Source organism: Euleptes europaea, chromosome 3, assembly GCF_029931775.1.
Source record: "Euleptes europaea isolate rEulEur1 chromosome 3, rEulEur1.hap1, whole genome shotgun sequence".
NCBI classification, from domain to species: Eukaryota; Metazoa; Chordata; class Lepidosauria; order Squamata; family Sphaerodactylidae; genus Euleptes; species Euleptes europaea.
In genome coordinates, this window is record NC_079314.1 from 63,093,916 (window position 1) to 63,113,615 (window position 19,700).

Genomic DNA, 19,700 nt, shown 5'->3' on the forward strand with positions numbered 1-19,700 from the left:
TTGATCTTTGAAAATCATTTCTAACGATACAACTATATAGCTAAAAAAAATTAATGGCAGCTGGAATATACTGATGTTTAGCTTCATCCCTGAAATCTTATTGAATCACTATTAATATTTCAGCTATTTAAGATTTGTTTCTGTTGAATAGAGTTCTTTTTTTTCCAAGAAGATGCTGAGGATCATTAACAAATCATACCATATTATCATATATGTCATGTTGTTGTGAAGCCTTGTTTTTTTATAATTATTTCACTTTTTCTGTCTTTCAGATAATGGCACAGATGCAAGGCTTTGGGAGAAGGTATATTAAAGCTTTTTTGAAAGGATTCTTTGTTGCTGTTCCTGTGACAGTAACTTTTCTCGATAGAGTGGCTTGCATAGCAAGAGTGGAAGGTGCTTCAATGCAGGTAACAAAGCAACTTTCTTCCCTGTTCATTTTCACCTGCTTGAATTCCTGATTTATAAATAATTGATAGTCCAGTTTCAAAAGGAAGGGGGAGACATGGTTTTCAGCATTGCAAAAGTTATATCATACCTTTATGGGAAAGGCTTTTTCATCACAAAGTGGAAATTTTTCACTGTGCTTGGCAAACCAGCTAATTCACTGTTCCAGGGCATATACAGAATTCATTATAATTTTAGCTAACATGTTTAATTAATCTTCCCAACCGTTTTTATATCAACACTTTGATTTATGTGAATTTATTTATGTATTCATTTATTAATTACTTTCAATTTATATCCTGGCCTCCCCAGCCAAAGCCAGGCTCAGGGTGGGTAACAACATTAAAACCAGCCTACAGACACAATAATTATATTTTAAACTGTTTATAAGGATAGCTAGAATTAGTGGGTTGGATTCAGCAATGTATGAGCAGAAAGAAAATATACATAGTTTACTTCCACTTGCTCGAACAGTAGCACGAGGGCTGCAGCAACACATAGCTCTTCAATATAATGTTTAATGATAAAGCAGTGTGCATATGAGGCAACAGAACATACAATAGATACACACTTTTTATTTAATTTGCTTTTGAAATTGTATCAGAAGGAATACTTTGTGCTGTGTCTTGCACATGTGGAACAGGTAGTGGCAATAACACTTTTGCTTCAAGCAAGCAGATGGTGAGGAGTAATTTTAGTGCTTCTGCTTGCACAAGGAGTCTTGTGCACATGGAGATCTTCTGCTTGCACATGCGGAAATCTTCTGTGGGATCCAACCTACAAGTACTGTCATTTATGGCTGGTCAGTAAGAGCCCATTCGTGAATTTATTTCTGAAGCTTCTTAGCAGCTGGCGTGACATTGTGCTGGTGTAGGTGCCACCTTATGGAATAAGGTGGCACCTATGCTGGTGCAATCATGCTGGTGTCCGGACACTGCCTGCCGCCAGCGCAGCTATGCTGTCGGGGCTTTCCCAGAAGGTAAAACCCGCACTGGCATGGGAAGGCATTCCTGGGGTGTTTCCGGGGGTGGAGCTGCCTTCCACAGCCCTTTCGCCCCAGGAATGCCCCCTTGAGCAGCAGCGGGGCTGCATCACCTTTTTTTTTTTTTTTGGTCGTCATTCTCTCATTCCAAAAATACAAATGATTCAGTAGGCTTCTTCATTTACAACAACCAGTTTTCTACCTTGTAGGCTTGTTCAGCAAATAATTTATTTTGGCTTTAAATGTATTCTTTATTACAGCTTTGTGTGTTCATTTTTTGTATTTGTCAGTTGTTGTCAGCAGGGGAATATGTTTCTGGCGGTAACGTTTTTGTTTTGTTTTCCACCCGATTGTAATGGCATTCTCAGGGTTGTACCTCTCACCCAAGGATCACGCCTGTCAAATATCACATACATAGGTGAAATGCTGAAGTGTTCACAATTCTCCATTGCACAGTGGACAGAGGCAGGAACAGAAGAGAAATGGAAAATCTTATATAGAAGTCTGATTCACTTCTAAAGTAAAATCCTGCCCTTCCCGCATCTTATTTTACTGTGCTTTGGTGCCATTTCCCCCCCAGCCTGGCTTTGCAAATCATTTTGCCAAGAGAGAACAGTGTAGCAAGCCACGATGAGTCACTGCGCTTCTATAAAACCAAATCAAAGCCTTCCCTCCAAACGAGTAACTAGTATAAACACCACTTTATAAAGACAGACCAGTCAGCACTCTCCCCTTTGGTAACAAGATCACAGTGTGTAACTATGCTGAATAGTATAGTTTCTTTCACTTCAGTTATCTGCTGAGTCAGCCTCTCCCCTTTCCTAAGAACTTAAACCCTTATCGTGGCTAATGTAGAGCTGAGTAATCTTGTTCTGTACCTTTTATAGGCTTGCCAAATATGCTCACTACTGATGGTCATGACTGGAGAAAAAGGGCAGAGAATGGTGTCTGACTCTAGAAGTTGTACCATGTTTGGGTGACACACTGATAACTAGGGTTGCTGGAGATCTCCTGCTATTACAACTGATCTCCAGCCCATAGAGATCAGTTCACCTGGAGAAAATGGCTGCTTTGGCAATTGGACTCTATGGCATTGAAGTCTCTCCCCTCCCCAAACCCCACCCTCCTCAGGCTCCACCCCAAAAAACTCCCGCTGGTGGTGAAGAGGAATCTGGCAACCCTACTGATAACTAGAAGGTCAAGCAAAAACAGCGAACAAGGTCAACAATATAACTAATTATATTAATTAATATAATTAATAATAATATATTAATATTAATTAATATAATTAATAGAAGTACCTTCTAGGTACTTAGTTCTGTTTATAGGGTTAAGTTTTCTCCCCCCCGCCTTTTTTTTAACCCTACTGATAACCCCTTCCCAATCTCTGTGGCTGTGACCATAGAGATCTGACGAGGTTTCAAGCATGGAAGAGGTTCCCTGGGAGTGATGTCACTTTTAGGGTCGGATGCAGCCCTGCCCTCAAAATCCCCCAAGGGTTGCAGGCATAGACTGCAAGTAGGAAATCACATGTTTAAATGTTTCCCTATCTGTATACATAGCAAGGCAATACTTTAGGAAGTAGGCATGGGTAGAATCCTTGTGCTTGGTTGTACAGGTGAAAACTGAAAGCAGTAACAGTGGAAAATATATACAGCTTTAATCAGTGATGCTAGCTCTGTTGTGAAATTCGGAATAACCACTCATAATATGTGAATACATCAAGAATTGCTTTTTGTTTTAAATTTTAGCAGTGCTTATTTCATAATAAGGGTGTGTTGAATATCAAGCTGAAAGTGCTTCTGTTGGCTCATGTTTTCTTTCTCATCTTGCTTGGTTTGCAGTAGGAAAATGGGACAAATTCATCTCCATTTCTTATTTTGTAGTACAGAGAGTGAATTATGTTCCATGTGTTTGAAAGCTGTACAATGTGATGGGAAGTGAACTTTTGTCAACAGGATGCCTTATACTCATCAATAACTCACTTGCGTTGGATATATGATTGTCTTAACTTGAAGCCTTCAACGTACGATCCACAAGAAGTGGATTTGTAATAGACCTTTTAGGCTCCTGGCTGGTTTTGTTCACTCATTATCCTGGTTCATGCTGAGACTGAAATTAAAAGTCTTTTTTTTTTTACAGCTAGGAATATGACTTACTCTTCTTCTCTTAATTCGTTTCTTTCTGTTTTTGTTTTTGAACTAAGGCATATAAAGTGCTGCTTTGCAGTGGCTGTAAAATATTGCTGCATTAAAAGAGCAGGTACTTAAATTATTCACAGTTGCTTAAAACCTTTCACTTGTTTGTTGAATACCGATTCTTTGTAATGCAAGGACCAGCTAGGTATACACTTTTTGCTAAAGGCCTGGACAAATCAATATTTTCACCTGGTGCCTTACATTGACCAGTCTCAGTACCAGTCAAATAGCTGAGGGATGTGTCTTCCACATCTAGGGCCCCAACGCAGCAAAGATCCTGCTACTAATGTTAACCCATCTAACCTCAGAGAACAAGGAAAGGCAGAAAATGTTCTTATTTAATGCACAGGTACGTACAGAATGCCCAGGTCAGATGGCGTTCCGTTAGCTACTGGGGAAGAACAGAGGAGAAGTACGAATGCCTCTGTTCTTAATGATGCAACTGGATTAAAGCTGAAAGGGTATTTGGTTGTTGATGTGAATGGATGCAAAAGGAAAGTTTTAATAACCTGAAAAGAGCCCTGCTGGATTGGACCAGCGGTCCATCTAGTCCAGCCTCCTGTCTTACACAGTGGCCAACCAGTTCCTCTGGAGGTCCAACAAGAGGGCATAGAGGCTGAGGCCTTCCCCTGGTGTTGCCTCCTGGCACTGGTATTCAGAGGCTTACTGTCTCTGAATGGGGAGATTGCGACCCTAGGGGCAAAAAAGAGAGGGTCAATATTGAGGAAGATGAATTGGGGAGCATTAGGCCACAGCTTCTATTGGCTACAACTGCAGGAGCATTGGTGCAGCATGGGGGCAGATCCCCCACATCAAGTTTCCTGTCTACTGCCCAATATGACCCTGTTCCCCCAGCCCACTTGCTAGTGAAGGACCGTGGAGAGTTCAACCTGGCATCCATCTGGCCGCAAGCTGCTGCATGGTTCCCCTACCACCTGGTGGTGAGAGCCAGCTGACAGCCCCTGAGCTGGGTGTGCTGCTGAATGGTCCCCACCCCAAGACACCTTGGGGGGTCCCCAAATGGGGGAGGCAGGCACACAGGCATGGCCTTCCCCCAACTGGATCTGTCCCAATGCCCAAACTGTCACAAAAGTGAGGCTGCCACCCTGGCAGCTCCTAGCATTAATAGGCAAAGGGTGGGCCAATGCAAAGAGCCAGCGTCACAGGTCCACACAGCCTCCTGCCCTTCCCTTCCACCCAGCTTGCCCACATCTGCTGCTGTGGCCTTGCCCCCAAGAAATAGGTGTTCCACAGCATCTGATCTGATGCATAACTTATATTCTGGACAAGAGGCTATTGTTAGGACAGAAGATAGAAATACAGAACAGTTTCCAATTGACAAAGGTGCCAAACAAGGATGTATTTTATTTCCCTATCTGATCAGTGTACATACAGAATATATTATAAGGGAATCTGGTTTAGATTTAGATGAAGGTAGAGTGAAAATTAGTGGAAGGAACATTAACCATTTGAGATATGTACATGACATCACATACTGGCAGATTTGAAACAACTGCTGAAGGTGGTTAAAGCAGAAAGTGCCAAAGCAGGCTTGTAGCTGAACATCAAGGCAGCAAAAGTAATGACTACTGAGGAATTACACAATTTTGAGGCCAGCTGCATACTCTTAGGGCTGGGAACCACCAACAACTGGACTGTATCTCCGCCACACTCTTTATCTGTCCATAGGTTCTGTAAATCTTCTGGTGTGCAACTAATGGGATTGAATTGAGAATTTGACGGCCTTTCTATAAATGCAGAGAAGTTAATTTTACCCTATTTTTAAACTGCTTTGAATGCCTCACAGTTAAGCAGAATGTGTGTGTAGTTTTACTATAATAAAGATTCCAAGGATGAAGAGAGAGTGAGAGATGCATTGATTTTAATAGCTTTCCTCATAATTACACAGAATAAATAATACAATAACTGTCAGTGGCTCCCCCCCAAAAAAAACCCTCTAGTTTTCCGTTTTTAAATGTGATACTTATTGAGAAGCAAGACATGGGGAAGACACGATAAATTACTGTCTGTGCTATTTTCTCTTGACAAGCATTCAAGTACATGCTTTCCATTCCAGGCAATTTGAGTGATTTTTTTCACTTCAATATATTCCTTTTTAAATTATGTTTTTCAAAGGCCAGAACAAATCTGATTCAGCCCACTGTTTAACTCTGGTATTGAGCAACTATGTAAAAGCAATATGAATTACCCCTTAATTTATAAAAATATCTTTGTGAAGATAAAGCCTAAATAGTAGTTAGGTATGGAATAATAGTGAAACATCCCAGCTAATAATGTTTCCATCAATTATGGATTACTTTCTTTATCACAATGCTCTGCATAATTTGTAGCTATACACTTTGCACATTGATTCTACCTCAGTTTACTCACGTTAAGCTGCTCATCAGAAATTCTTGTAAAGCTTCCATTTCGGTAATGAACTGTATTGGTATTATTGGTATCCATCAGAAAACATGCCGGTTTTGTTCTTGGATGCTGTCAGCTGTTCACAGCTGGTAGAAAACCAGCTTCTGTAGTAATGCCCTGGAAATGAGAACTGTCAGGAGGAACAATAACAATTCTCCCCTCTAATTGACAGATGCTCATGTTGATATGCTTCTAGATGTTTCTAGAGATTGTTAAAGCTGTGTCTTATTCTGACCTCCAGTCCCAAATGTTGTATAAAATGTATGTATCTTACTTTATTGCAGTCTAGCTACTACTTAATTACCCTACGCGCCATGATGAATTTATACCTCCAAGACCAGTTGATGTTGTTGGCTATCTTAAATCCGGGAAGCTTTTAAATCTTTTACTGCATACCCACATTTACAGAAAAATATGAAAAGTTTTTTTTTTTTTTAATTGAGGGCTTGAAACCCTTCTAAAGTAACCTGCAGATATGCACAGGTTGCAGTGGGGGAAGGAGCTGTGAAAGCATAAACAAAGGTAGAATAGATAAGGGGAGGGACAGACAGTTGGGAAGGCTGTACAGGAAACTCAGAAGCTGGGTGGGTTGGGGAGGAAGGAGGAAATACTTGACTGAGAAGATTGGGCGAGGGGAGAGGGACTGAGTGTCTGGGAGGATTGATACATGCTAGGCATGGGCAGGGTTGCCAGCTCTGGGTTGGGAAATACCTGGAGATTTTGGGGGCGGAGCCTGAGGAGGGCAGGGTTTCAGGATGGGAGGGACTTCAATGCCATAGAGTCTCACTGCCAAAACGGCCATTTTCTCCAGGTGAACTGATCTCTGTCGGCTGGAAATCAGTTGTAACAGCGGGCGATTTCCAGCTAGTACCTGGAGGTTGGCAACTCCAGGCTTGGGGGTTGGGAAATCATGAGAGAAAGGATGTGGGCGCCATTGGGGGGAAATGGGATTTCCTCTATTGCATACCAGCTGTTTATAACCATGTATAAATAGTGTGTAAATGGCACAGAAGAATAATAGCAACAAAAAAGGAAAAACACTGAAATGGTTGACAATGACAAACATACAAAAAATGAAAATGGCCACATAGGCTCGTGCCTAGTATATCTCTCATTGTGATCAGGTTGTCATGATAAATTAATCCCCAAAATGGACCTTCCTTCAGGACTTGATAAGACTAATTTTCACTTGCAGATCCATAAATTGCTTTTCCTGCGACCATTAAGGCATATACTTGCTAGGCAGGAAATTTTAACTAGCAATCTGAAATTTTTAAACTACTTTTTCCAGCTATGTGAAATCCTTTGCTTGCTTGGTGTATTTTTTGTTGCTGGTGAATAAAGTAGTTAATATTTACATGCTAAATAACATAAGGAGAGAAGGCTTGTGCTGTAAGTGAAGAGCAGAATGAAAAGTCTGCCGTGGCCTCTCACTTATACATACTGTCTTATTTTGGTAACATCACTATTGATAACACTGCATATTATGCATGATTACGTAATTGCTCGAATGATCTTTGTATATTTACATAAGAGCCAAAGTAAAAAACCACCATAGTCTTTTGATGATGTCTTAAATCAGTCAGTAATCTACTGGATACTGAAAAGTTGGGTTATTCTGGTTGTTCTTTTCGGCTAGGGTTGCCAGATCCCTCTTCGCCACCAGCGGGAGATTTTTGGGGCGGAGCCTAAACTGGGCGGGGTTTGGGGAGGGGAGGGACTTCAATGCCATAGAGTTCAATTACCAAAGCGGCCATTTTCTCCAGGTGAACTGATTTCTATCAGCTGGAGATCAGTTGAATTAGCAGGAGATCTCCTGCTACTACCTGGCAGTTAAGCAAAGCAAGAGTAGGCACTTATGGCACAAAAAGCACTACAAAAGAATGCTGAACAACATGTTTGTAATGACAAATTAAACAAACAATACAACCAAGAACAGAAGGAAATTCCTGTTACATGTGTAGAAAAGTCACCACGTTCCTGCAGTGTAGACAGGTAAGTGAAGTGACTAAATATCAAAGTCCTGGAATGCAATGAGTAGAGAGAAAATAGGCTTCCGGTAATGAGTCCTATTTCGCTGGTGCTTTGTCAATTCAGGCAATCCTGTGACGTTCCATCAAGGTTCCATGGAACATATGTTCTAGAAAATACAAAAAGCAATGCTAACTAATACACTACAGTGAGATACAAACTATGTACAAGACATAGACAGGCATAAAGTTTTGTGCCATAAGTGCCTACTCTTGCTTTGCTTAACTTCTTTGTAAGGCACTAGTGATTTTGTTTGATTTCCACCTATCTGGCAGTTGGCAACCCTATTTTTGGCCCATGTCCCTCAGTTGCTGCAGGGAAGCATTCTGCTTATTATTTGGCTCAATTTCCTCCTCCCTCTCTGCGATTAATTTGGCTCTACATTTTTTTCTCTTTGCTGAGTTTTCACAATTTTCTAGCCTCCTGCTTCACATGTTCTCTAACCTCAACCTGTCCATGAATTCGGCACCTAAATTTTTAAGTTGTAAGGCTGAGGCATGGATTTTGACAGGGTTTTTTCCTTTACTCATCCAAAGCTTGTAAGCTGAATGGTGACTTTGCCTGACTCTGCAAGTACAAATGGCAGTGAAAAAATTGTCTTGCGCGATGTCCTGTGCAACGTGAGTGAATACAACCACCGCTCACTTTTGAATTTGTGCTAATTTTTCAATAAATAAAATAAATCAGTGGTCGGTATGGAGAACTACTCCGTGGAACTCTTCGCTGAATAGGGTTGTCAACCTTCAGTTATTAGTTAGAGATCAGTTCACCTGGTGAAAAATGGCCGCTTTAGCCATTGGACACTATGGCATTGAAGTCCCTCCCCTCCCCAAACCCCTCCCTCCTCAGGCTCCGCCCCCAAAATCTCCTGCCGATGGCGAAGAGGATCCTGGCAACCCTATCGCTGAAACAACCTATGGGACTTTTCTGCAATTGATTTCCAACTTTGTGTACCTCAAGACCAATTCAAATGTTACAAAGTCCCTTTGCCTTCTACGTGTCTTGTAGACAGAATGACTGGAACTTCCCCAGGTTTGCGGGGAGAGTGGGTGGAATCCAGATCACAGGGAGAGGAGGCTTAAACTTTCCCTCATTGTGTTTTCCCAATGTGGAATGACCCCAGGATTTGCTGTTGACTCTACTGGGGAAACTTATATGTATTCCATCAGTACTGGCAAGTTTGGCCCATGTTTCAAATAGCAGTTCCCTGGAGCCATTGCATGATGGGAAAATGGGCCGGTGCGAAGGTCCTCTGCCCATATGCCATGGTCCCAATAGGAAATAGGCCCATGTGCCCCTGGGAATGTACTTGCAAGCAGTGAACATTTAGAGCATGTCTGGCTAACACAACTAGTGTCACACATGTGAAGGACATGAGAGCCTTGTAACATATGAATGAGCCCACAGACTAAAAGCAGCCAAGTAAGCTTTCCCAGACTTCCAGAAGACTTAGGCTTCAGTCTGAAACCATTCTACTAGCGAAAACAATGCCTTTTCAAAAGTAGAAATATTTAACAACTGTTTTTATTCAGCTTATAGCATTTTTCAAGAGCACTTTAAAAATCTTATGGTTTTCATTGTCTGTTTACTTTGACATATTTTTTTTATAATGCAGGGAGTACAAAACTGCAACACTTAATAAAGTCCAAAAATCTAATTGGCACTTTCCCATACATAATTTTTGCAATTAGGGAATTGTATATTCCCCCACCCCACCACACACACACATGTATGAATTCCCACCCTGACCTGGGTAGCCCGGGGCTAGCATGATCTCATCAGATCTCGCAAGCTAAGCAGTGTTAGCCCTGGTTAATATTTGGATGGCAGACTGCCAAGGAATATCAGGGTCACCATGCTGAGACAGGCAATGGGAAGCCACCTCTGAACATCTCTTGCCTTGAAAACCCTATGAAGTTGCCATAATTCGGCTGCAACTTGATGGCAAAAAAAGAGGACCCCCCCATAACCTATTGCATAGAACATTTGGCATCCTTTGTTATGATTGGTGTTTAATACCTTTTCATCATTTTATAAACATGGATCTTACTGTATTTCCTTTATATAAATGGGACTCCTTTACAGTAAGCAATACAATTCTCTGTGACCTCAAGCATTAATACGATGGTCCAGGAGTATGTATCTGCCGCATAGCATCTATTCTTGAGCCTTCTTATCAATAGCTCTCCCAAACAAACAACAAAACTTTAAAGACTAAGTTGGTTCTTTTGGTGTAGAACCACTCGTTAGTAAATTCAGTTAACGATAATGGGGTGCATGAGTACTCAAATCAATTTCCCAGTTGGTAGCTCTTCTATCACTAAACAACTAGGGGAGCATAAATCACCATCTGGGAGGAGCTGCAGATCGGTAATAATTTTTGTATGCAATTGACCTGCATTTTGTTATCATTCACTGTGAGTTGATTTATATTCTTTATCTCCTCTCCCCTCAGCCTTCTTTGAATCCTGGAGATAAACAGGTATCTGATGTCGTCCTTTTAAACCACTGGAGTATTAGAAATTATGAAGTACAACGTGGAGACATAGTTTCACTGGTGTAAGTAACTTCAAATGAAAATATGTATTTTGTTCCTTCTTTTTTACATTAGCATTGTATAGAAAGTTTCATTTGTAATGCCATTGTATATTTTGAGCACAGATGAATTTGATGGCTGATTTATTGCATGAGTATAAAAAGCCCAATAATTACAGTTGAGTGCAAGATCCTCAGATATTCAAAAGTCATCAGAATGTATAGAAAGCATGTTTGTTTATTTGGTAATATATAGCTGTGAATAAGTAATGCAAGCAACAGGCTATATTATGGTACTGATAATGATAATTCCATTACTATTAAATCCATAGTAATGTTGAAAATGTCATAAAATGTATGTTGAGTGTTGAATGGCTGTAATTAAGCTTTAGGCATCTAAGAAGATTTCCTTGCATAATGGAATGCAATTGATATGTTTTGATGTTGTGTCATTGGAAATGGGAAGACTGAGCAGAAGTTGGTTAATCTTGAAAGGAAGAAAGAAAAGAGGTGTGCCTGGAGAAAAAAGCATTGTGATTATATCAGGGACTGATTAGCCATAAGGTGGCACTGTTTCGCTGCTTAATCCTTTCCCAGCATCTAAATGATACAAATCCTTTCAGTCTTAATGGAATGTAGAAATGGAATGTGGAAATGTGCATAACAGACACAATGACATTAAGCAAATTGATAGCACATGCTCTGATGACAAAGTTAGGTTTTTTTTTTAAAGCTTTGTAATTAAAGTGCACATTACATAGACTGCCACATGAGTTGGCTTTGATTCTCCTTGCGGGAAATTAGAACTGGTTGTTAGTGAAAGTATATAATTATGAATATGAATTTGAGACTGCAAACAGGGTCTTGTTGTTTTTGTTATAAATAGTGTGGGGGGGGAGAAAGGGTTACTCATAGTGACTTTCTGGCAATCATTTTTCATTGTTGGTCTGCGTGAAGCTCATTTCAATGAGTTCATTGCATGCATGGCTGCTACATGTCAGACAAGCCTCAAAAATTCTGGCCCAAAAATTAGATGCCGCAAACCTGCTTGTAAGAGACGATAATTCACAGAGACCCCTTTGCAATGCCCTTGTGGTGAGAAACAATGATTTTATTGTGGAGACATAGAAAAACAAGGATGATCAGGTGCAAGCACTACCCAGCAAAACAACAACACTTCTCTTTTCTTCATTGGTTCTAACCTTCGACACAGAAAACCCGACATGTTCACAGTACAAAATTGGAGTTAGATTTCAATGGCTGTCTGTATTCATCAATTCAAAATTTACTGCTAGCTTGTCGATAGGTAGTTGAAAGGTTCCTGTTGGATTTCCCAAACGCTTGATTACTAAGAATAGTTTGGGTGCTGGCCGTGCTAGGCTAGCTTAAGGTGAACGCCTCTGACCTACATCAATCATAGAGTAAAACCATTACGGAAGCACTATAGGAAATATGCTGAAAGTTAGAGTTTTTTTAATTATTCATTTTGCATTACATTTCATTTAACATTGCACATTTAAAGGTGGAATTTCTCCCCTTTCCTCTCGCCTTCTTTAGTATTTGTTTTCTAATTTATGTAATGTAGCCCCTGACTTAATAACCTGCAGCCAGTAACAATCTACAAATCTATAAGTACTCGTAAGTTACACAAGCAGATAAAACTTCATATGGATAAAAACAAATGCCCCTCTCCCAGCTCCTGGCAGTTATAAATGCAAGATGGCAACTAAATGTAGTGTAAAATTATCAATCCTTTGGGGGGAAACTACATTTGCTGCCAGGGAATCCATAAATAACAGCCTATTACTAAATTGTTGTCTGAAAGTATTGGTGTTAAAAATTTCTGCATATGGTTTTTTTAAAAATTGAAATGCCACAGACTAAGCTTCAGCAGCTCTTTCTGAAGACTTTAAAATGCATATTTACTGGAATTGTTCTTGTGGGTTTCCCTTTCTTCCCTCCTTTCTTCCTAATCTCCTGTACTTTCACAAGTCCTTATTTATCTCCTTATTTCTACTCTGTTATTGTTTGTTTGTACCTTGGATACAGTAAATATTGCAAGAGAAGGAATGAAAAACCTCTGGAGACAAAGACATTAAACCCTAATCACATTCTTCTCTGGGTCCCATCACCAATTGCAATTTAGCTTTTTTCTAGTGCATTATTGTTTCTTTCCTTGGATCAATAGGGTAGCATGGTTCAGGTAGCCACGTTATACAGCCTCTGTGCTGAATGGGGTTGCCAACCTCCAGGTGGTGACTGGAGATTTCCCGCTATTACAGCTGATCTCCAGCCGATAGAGATCAGTTCACCCAGAGAAAATGGCTGCTTTGGCAATTGGACTCTATGGCATTGAAGTCCCTCCACTCCTGATACCCCGCCCTTCTCAGGTTCTGCCCCCAAAATCTCCAGGTATTTTCCAACCTCGACCTGGCAACCCTGGTGCTGAAGCTAAGTATGTCTGATGGGAGGCATCCTGGATTTCCTGTATTTTCATTGCTTTGAATTCTATGATGGACGAAACATGGGATATACATGAAATAAATAAATATGAATAGTAATGGCTGTGTTGAATTAGGGAAAAATTGGAATAAAGATTGTTTCATGCTTAAGCAGCCTTCTTCAGTTTCTCACCATTTTAAAAGCTGATATTATTTTCAACTAACCAGACAGCTTTACTTTCTTCTATTGAATTAGCTCTCCCTTGTTATTCTGCCAGCAAAGCTCATACAGCCCAAGCCCCCTGGCTCCTGACGTTCTGCAGAGTATATTGTGAACTACTAAAGAGAGCTGCATATATAACTTTTATTTTTCTATACTTGAGCATACCCGATTTGCTAAGCTACTGATCTGGCCTAGTCCTGAAAGCAATAAACATTGGTATTGATACAATGAACATCTGCCACTTTATTGCTGCACTATTTATCCAATAAAAGGATGTATTGTACATTGTTGATCTGGAATAGAAATAATGTGGCTGGAACTTGAAACTTCACAGAATCAAAGTTTTTGTTTGAGACTATACATTAATTACACATGGGCAATATAAAGGTTTTAATGGATTGGGCCACAGGCTAGTTTCTCCAAACTAAAAGTAATGAATTTTGTTGATAAATATTCTTAACACAAATACAGAGAAATTGAGTTTCTGATTTTCCAGTGATGACAACTTCCTACATCTAGCCGATTTTTCCTAATAAGTATTTTATTGGGTATTCGTTTTTAGAACGGGCAGCCCATTCCTGGGGGAGGAGACCGTTAAGCAGCGGCCAGGAGCAGCACAGCCACTCCACCTCCACAGAGGCTTCCCGGCCGCCAAAATAAAACAAAAGGAATTTAAAACATAAAAGAAGGAAAATGACCCTGTTGAAAACAGCGAGGCCACGCCACCAAAAAAGGTGGCATGGCAATGCTGCAGCATGAGGAGGGTGTTCATGGAGCAAAAGGGGTTAGGAAGCTGTCGAAAGGCAGCTCAGCCCCCAGGAACATCTCCCAGGATGCTGGTGCGAGGGACTTGTGCCACTGGAATGCTGCCAGGAGGCAGTGCTGGCTCCCAAGCCCCGAGCTGTAGCGTGGCATCCTGGCACCGGTGTGGATGCCTCCCGTGACAATGTAAGTGCCCCTTATCATGGATTAAATTGGCGTGCTGATGCGGGGTCACTCTGGCTCCCAAGGAGCTTCACCGTCCCTTCAGGATTGCAGCCATAAACTCTTCAAAGTAAGAAAAAAGTAGCCTTTAAAACAAAATGTATACCATATTGGTTAATAGAAACCAATAACACTATTCCAGATTCTGAATGGTCCTCTTTTATCTCAGTTATCGTGATAACCATTAATATATGTTTCAGTGGTTTGCATGTAAACCTCAATTTTATAGCAACGTACTTCTTAAAATCCTTATTTTTTTAAAAACGCCTTGCATATTGTAGAAGCTGCACTATATTGTAGAAATCTGAAATTGGTGGCACTACCTTGGCCAGGAAGGTGGCACTACCTTGGCCAGGAAGGTGACAATTAAACTATTACTATACTTGATTTTTTTTATTGGCTAGTAGCACAATCAATTCACCATGGCCTTATGCTTGCTGTTTAACAGGACCCAGTATTTTTAGCTGTAATTCAACTACATTCTAATTAGAGTAAAAAAGGTCAGTTGGATAGGATGTTACCTATAGAATCCTCAAACTATTAGAAGCACCTTTAAAAAGTAGTGCTGTTCTGATCTGATAGCTTCTCTCCCCTCGCAACTCATTAGCTAGCTGAAAAGCACAGGAGACAAAAAAAATCGGGTAAAAGATTTCTACCTTTAAAGCAAATCGTTTCAACATAAACTAAGTACATCCAACTACCCACTACATTTTGCTTCACAAGCATGCCAACTATTCCTTTGCAATCACTATCTTCCTTGCTAAAATGATGTGTGCTGTTCAGGAATTCTGAAAGGCAGGAAGCCTTTAACATAAATAACCAATTTAAAGTAGAAAAACCCAGCTGTTACTATGCTAATATGAAATGTTGTTACAGAGGTGGATCCAGTCATCCTCCAAGGAGTTTTACTCCAGTCCTCAGACTTTGCTTAATGGAGTGACAGGAGAGGGGTAAGATCCATCCCAATGTCTAAGTATCAAGCCCTGCTTGCATCCAAAGATACCCTTCAATTCAATGAAGGTTTCTTTTGTAAGCAGCAGACTGTGAGCAGAACAGTACCTTTCCATGCAACCCAATGAAGAGAAGCTTCATTGCATTGCATTGTTTACAGTGATTATTCCCATGCCATGTGAAAATGTCTGCCTAAGTGGGTCTTAATGACTACATATGTACATATTGAAGAAGTCTCCAGGGAGGTGCATGGCTGTCATATTAAAAATGCCATCTAGAAGAAAACTTGAACAAAAGAATTTACTCACAGTTGCATCACCATATAAACAACTGTCCAGTAATCATAGTATGCAGCATACTAAAAATATCTCCTGGCAGGCACTTTACTACTGGAAACTTTTAAGGGACCCTGGCCTACACCTATGAATGCTTGTTTGTATAACCCTGGTGTATGGCTCTGGCTGAGCCGGGTTGGTGTCCCGGGCTGTTGTGGCTTCCAGCGCCTCTTCTGGAGGCGGTTGCCCCAGGGAGAGTCTCAGAATTTAGCAAGGGGGTGTTATATATCGCCTCCTCCCCTTACTGCCAGCTTCCTATTCCCCCACTGCTTGGGAACAGGTCTGGTATTTCCTCCTTAGCTGCTCCAGGGTGCACCTTTTAAGCAATCCCCTGGGGACAGGATACCACCAGGCCCTGCCATTCCTTCATCTTTCCACCCATGACTCTTGGGAGTGGCAGGTGTCTAGACCAATGGCTCCCCAGCCAGGGTTGCCTAGCTCATCTCCCCTCCCGCTCCAGTCCTCTTTAAAGGGCTGTTGGTCTGGCGTGGGTGGGCTTAAAAGGCAACATCTGCCTGGATCCCACCCAGGATTTCCCTGGGCCCTGGAGCCCATTCTGTCTCTAGTGAGGACAGGGGGGCCTTCACCTCCCCCATCTCACCTTTTCCTGGAGGCTGCTGTTGCTGCAGGGCCCCCCTGACCTTCATACTGTTGGGTGCTCCCTCCCTGTGCTGAGCCACCAACAGGGACCTTGGCCACTGAGCCACTGTCCCCAGAGATGCTGGTTCTGCTGACCGGCATGCCTGAGCCGGCTGCCCTGGCTGCCAGTCTATGCTTGGGCCTCAGTGCGAGAACAGCTTCGTGCAAATGGCTCAGCTATTTCCATGGCAGCATGGAGGCTTGCCAGCAGGGTTGCTCCTTCCTGGGATTCCTCAGCTGCTAAGGTAAGTATAGGGTGTGGGGGCACTGACCCCATGCATTTGAAAATGCTATTGGGAAAAATTAACTACACCAGTTGTACTTTTTTTGTAGAGTTCAGGGGAAAGTGACTGTAGCATTCTTTCTTCTTATGGTCATGGTCACCTGTACAGCAGTAGACAATGCCCCACGCCCCACCCCAAAAATATAGCCACTTTCAATTTACATTTTGAAGGAAAAAAAAACACCTGGGTAGACAACAAATCTTAGATCATCAATGTATTTTTGCCAATGCAATATTTTTTAACCCCTGGGGAACTAAGATTTCTGACCTATGAGTTTATTAAGAAAACAGTGAGTCTGAGAACTGTTTTTAAGTGCTCTGGGAAGGTATAACCCTTCATGACAACCACAGCCAAACAAATCACCTTTGTAGGACATTGTTGCCCCAGATACACAAGGAACATAGTTTGGGATGGAAATATACTCCAAATGAAAATATATCTTTGCAGATGATGGTTTGATGGTTAAATCATCTGGGGCAATGGAACTGCATAGTTAATTTCTTACCTGTCATTGAGGATGAATGAAGGCATGGCTGTTTTGGATTTTGTCACTAGTTTGATGCAGTACTCTTTACCAGTATATAACCAACAACAGATAGCAGCAAACAAGCATTACAACGTAGTTTGTGCTATGCCAAAGAAAAAGGGATGAAAGCATCAATGAATTTTTGCCACTTAACTGACCTAGTCAAGCCTGTTGGTTTCTGGACTCGATTCAATATGCTGATTTAAAGGCCCAAATGTCTAGGCTGTATGAAAGACCACCTTGTCCCATAGCCATGCAAATCACTAGCGGAGGCTTTGCTCCATGTTGTCCTGGCATTTGAGGAATTTCCTTTTTACTTCAAGCTCATCCAACCAAAGATCTTGAGCGCCGTTTGAGGAATTGTAGATGGCTTCAGGAGACTGGGTCTTCTCAATTAATGTACCTGGAGTGTGAAATTCACTTCCAAGGAGAGTCCATTTGGCTCAGGTGTCAACTAATAATGCTGTTTCTCAAGAGGGCATTTGAAGCCAGGGCCAGTTATTTTGGGTTCAGTATAACATAGGCTGCTGTGGTGTTGCAATTTTTTGTTTTTAAAGTGATTATTGTTATTTGCTCCAGGGAGCTCAGGTTTTCTCTTATTTCCTTTCGTGAGATACTGGTCCATCATCACCCACTGAGCTTCATGGCTCAGTGAGAATTTGAAGCTGGGTCTTTCTAGTCCTAACTTCTAGTCACTACATCATTCTTGCCCTCATAAGAGTTTTAAGTAAATACATTTCCCCCCCTTTTTTAAAAAAAGCCACAAAAGAAAAAATACCTATAGACTAATAGTGGTTTTTAATCTCCACTACGTTTTTATCGTTTGTATTATCAGTTCATAACTATTTATGTGTGTATTTAATTATAATTTTGGGGGGATATGGTTGCAAATACAGTCTGTTGTTGTTGACTAATAGTGCAGTCCTAAAGGGAGGGGGTAATGGCGGTGGGCTCAGGGAAGGTGCAGCCACACCACCTCGTGAGCATCTTGCTGCCAGGCATAGCAAGCTGAAAATGCTATTCAAAAAACCCCCTGTGAAACTGCTCTATAGGGATTCACAGGGCTGCACCACCACTTCTGCAGGCACAAGTTGACTTAGGGAACGGACTAAAGTCAGCTCTGCCCCTGGGAACAACCCCTTTCCCCCTTTGGTGCCGGCGTGAGCCCCTGCAGCGGAGCTACGTTCCTGCAGCAGGTATGCCCAGGTGAGGTGCTGCCGTGCCACTCCTTGCCATTGTCCTAAGTGGCCCTGCAACGTCGTAGGTACCACTTTAGATGGCATAAGTGGCGTCTATGCCAGTTCAGGGGTCACACTCTTCCAGAGGCGTTTCGCCCCCCTCCCCCTTTGCATTGTAAGTAAAAGATCAGTTTTAAATTAGTTTGATTTTCAGCTTGCCATGCTGCAAAGCTCCAAGTACACAACAGTTCACTAAAAACATACAACAATAACTAGTTTAAAATATACAGGATTGGAGCAATTAATTTCAGTTTATTAAGATAATTTGCTTTTAATGTTTAGCAGTTGAGCATTCCGAACATGCACAAGTTCTTTTTTAAAAGAAACCTTTACTTGTCAGTATCCTCTAGCACTAAAGAGAACTGAGCATGATCTTGCATTTTAAATATGCTTTACAGCATCTCAGCTGTAAGGTCACATCCAACGTCAAGTTAAAAATAGACTGTGTTGCGCATAAAAGGGATCTTAAGCAATCACAAACAATGCAAACAGGCCTTCCGGGTATACAGGGTGCCATTATCCTTTGTTGTTGAGAAACGGAAAATATATTGCTAGCAAGCAAAGTCCAGACTCCTCTCAATCCTTCTTTCATAGCTGTTGAAACAGTCAAGGCAGTTTCTAAATGCAATTAATTTGTTGAATAAAACTAACATTAATTGAGAATTATGCTTACAATATATTGTTTTGGTAGATATGGTTTTAACATACAGTTTGACTATATTATATTTTAACATATTATACTTGGAAATTCTGAAGTACATAGAGGACAATCATGAACATGCTTTCTAGGGAGTAAATCCCATTGACTTCAGTGCGACTTACTTCAGAGAATACATGTTTAGGATTACACTCTAAACCATATGTCTGTAAGAGCTATGCATACTTTAGGCATACATCTATTCAAAGGCAACACTTCTTCCTACATGCCAAGTTAAGGAATAGAGTCAAAGCAATTTAAAGTGAGAAAGCAAGGCATTTCAACATCTGTCTTCATTAGCCTTTAATCTGAGCTGCAGCAAGACATAATAAAGGACAGAGATAGTGACTACTAACAATTCATTATTACACGCCATAATTAAGGTTAAGAAATGTTTAAATAAGGTCAGGGCTCAGAAGTATAACATTTCAATTATTATTCCTCAAATATTAATAGCTGCACATAAAGCTATTGTAATTTGTGCAAATCCCAGTTTCATGTGTAAAACGTGGGAAGTGTCTTTTCAAATTCATAAAGTCATCCAGCGGTTTTACTAATGTAATGCAAAAATACGCTACAGTGTATGGTCTTTTTCTTTCTTTATGCCATAACTTAGTAATCAGTAATTCTCTCCCCCACTCCAATTGTGTTCTATTTATGTTTGTATTCAAATACCTACTAGTAGGGCGAGGGTTCAACAGATCCCTCAGGATGTCTGATGATGATAGTAATTGTGTGTGTAACAAAACCGGCTTTGACAAA

The 19,700-nt window shown here is 41.0% G+C and overlaps 1 protein-coding gene across 1 annotated transcript in view; it reads left to right on the forward strand.

The window, feature by feature from the left end:
- Nucleotides 1-275: 275 nt before the first annotated feature.
- Nucleotides 276-19,700, forward strand: part of IMMP2L (inner mitochondrial membrane peptidase subunit 2) — a 595,832-nt gene continuing 576,407 nt past the window's right edge. Inside the window, exons 1-2 of the mRNA XM_056846163.1 lie at nucleotides 276-410; nucleotides 10,541-10,644. Coding sequence (XP_056702141.1) covers nucleotides 276-410; nucleotides 10,541-10,644 — 239 coding nt within the window. The remainder of the gene's footprint in view (nucleotides 411-10,540; nucleotides 10,645-19,700) is intronic.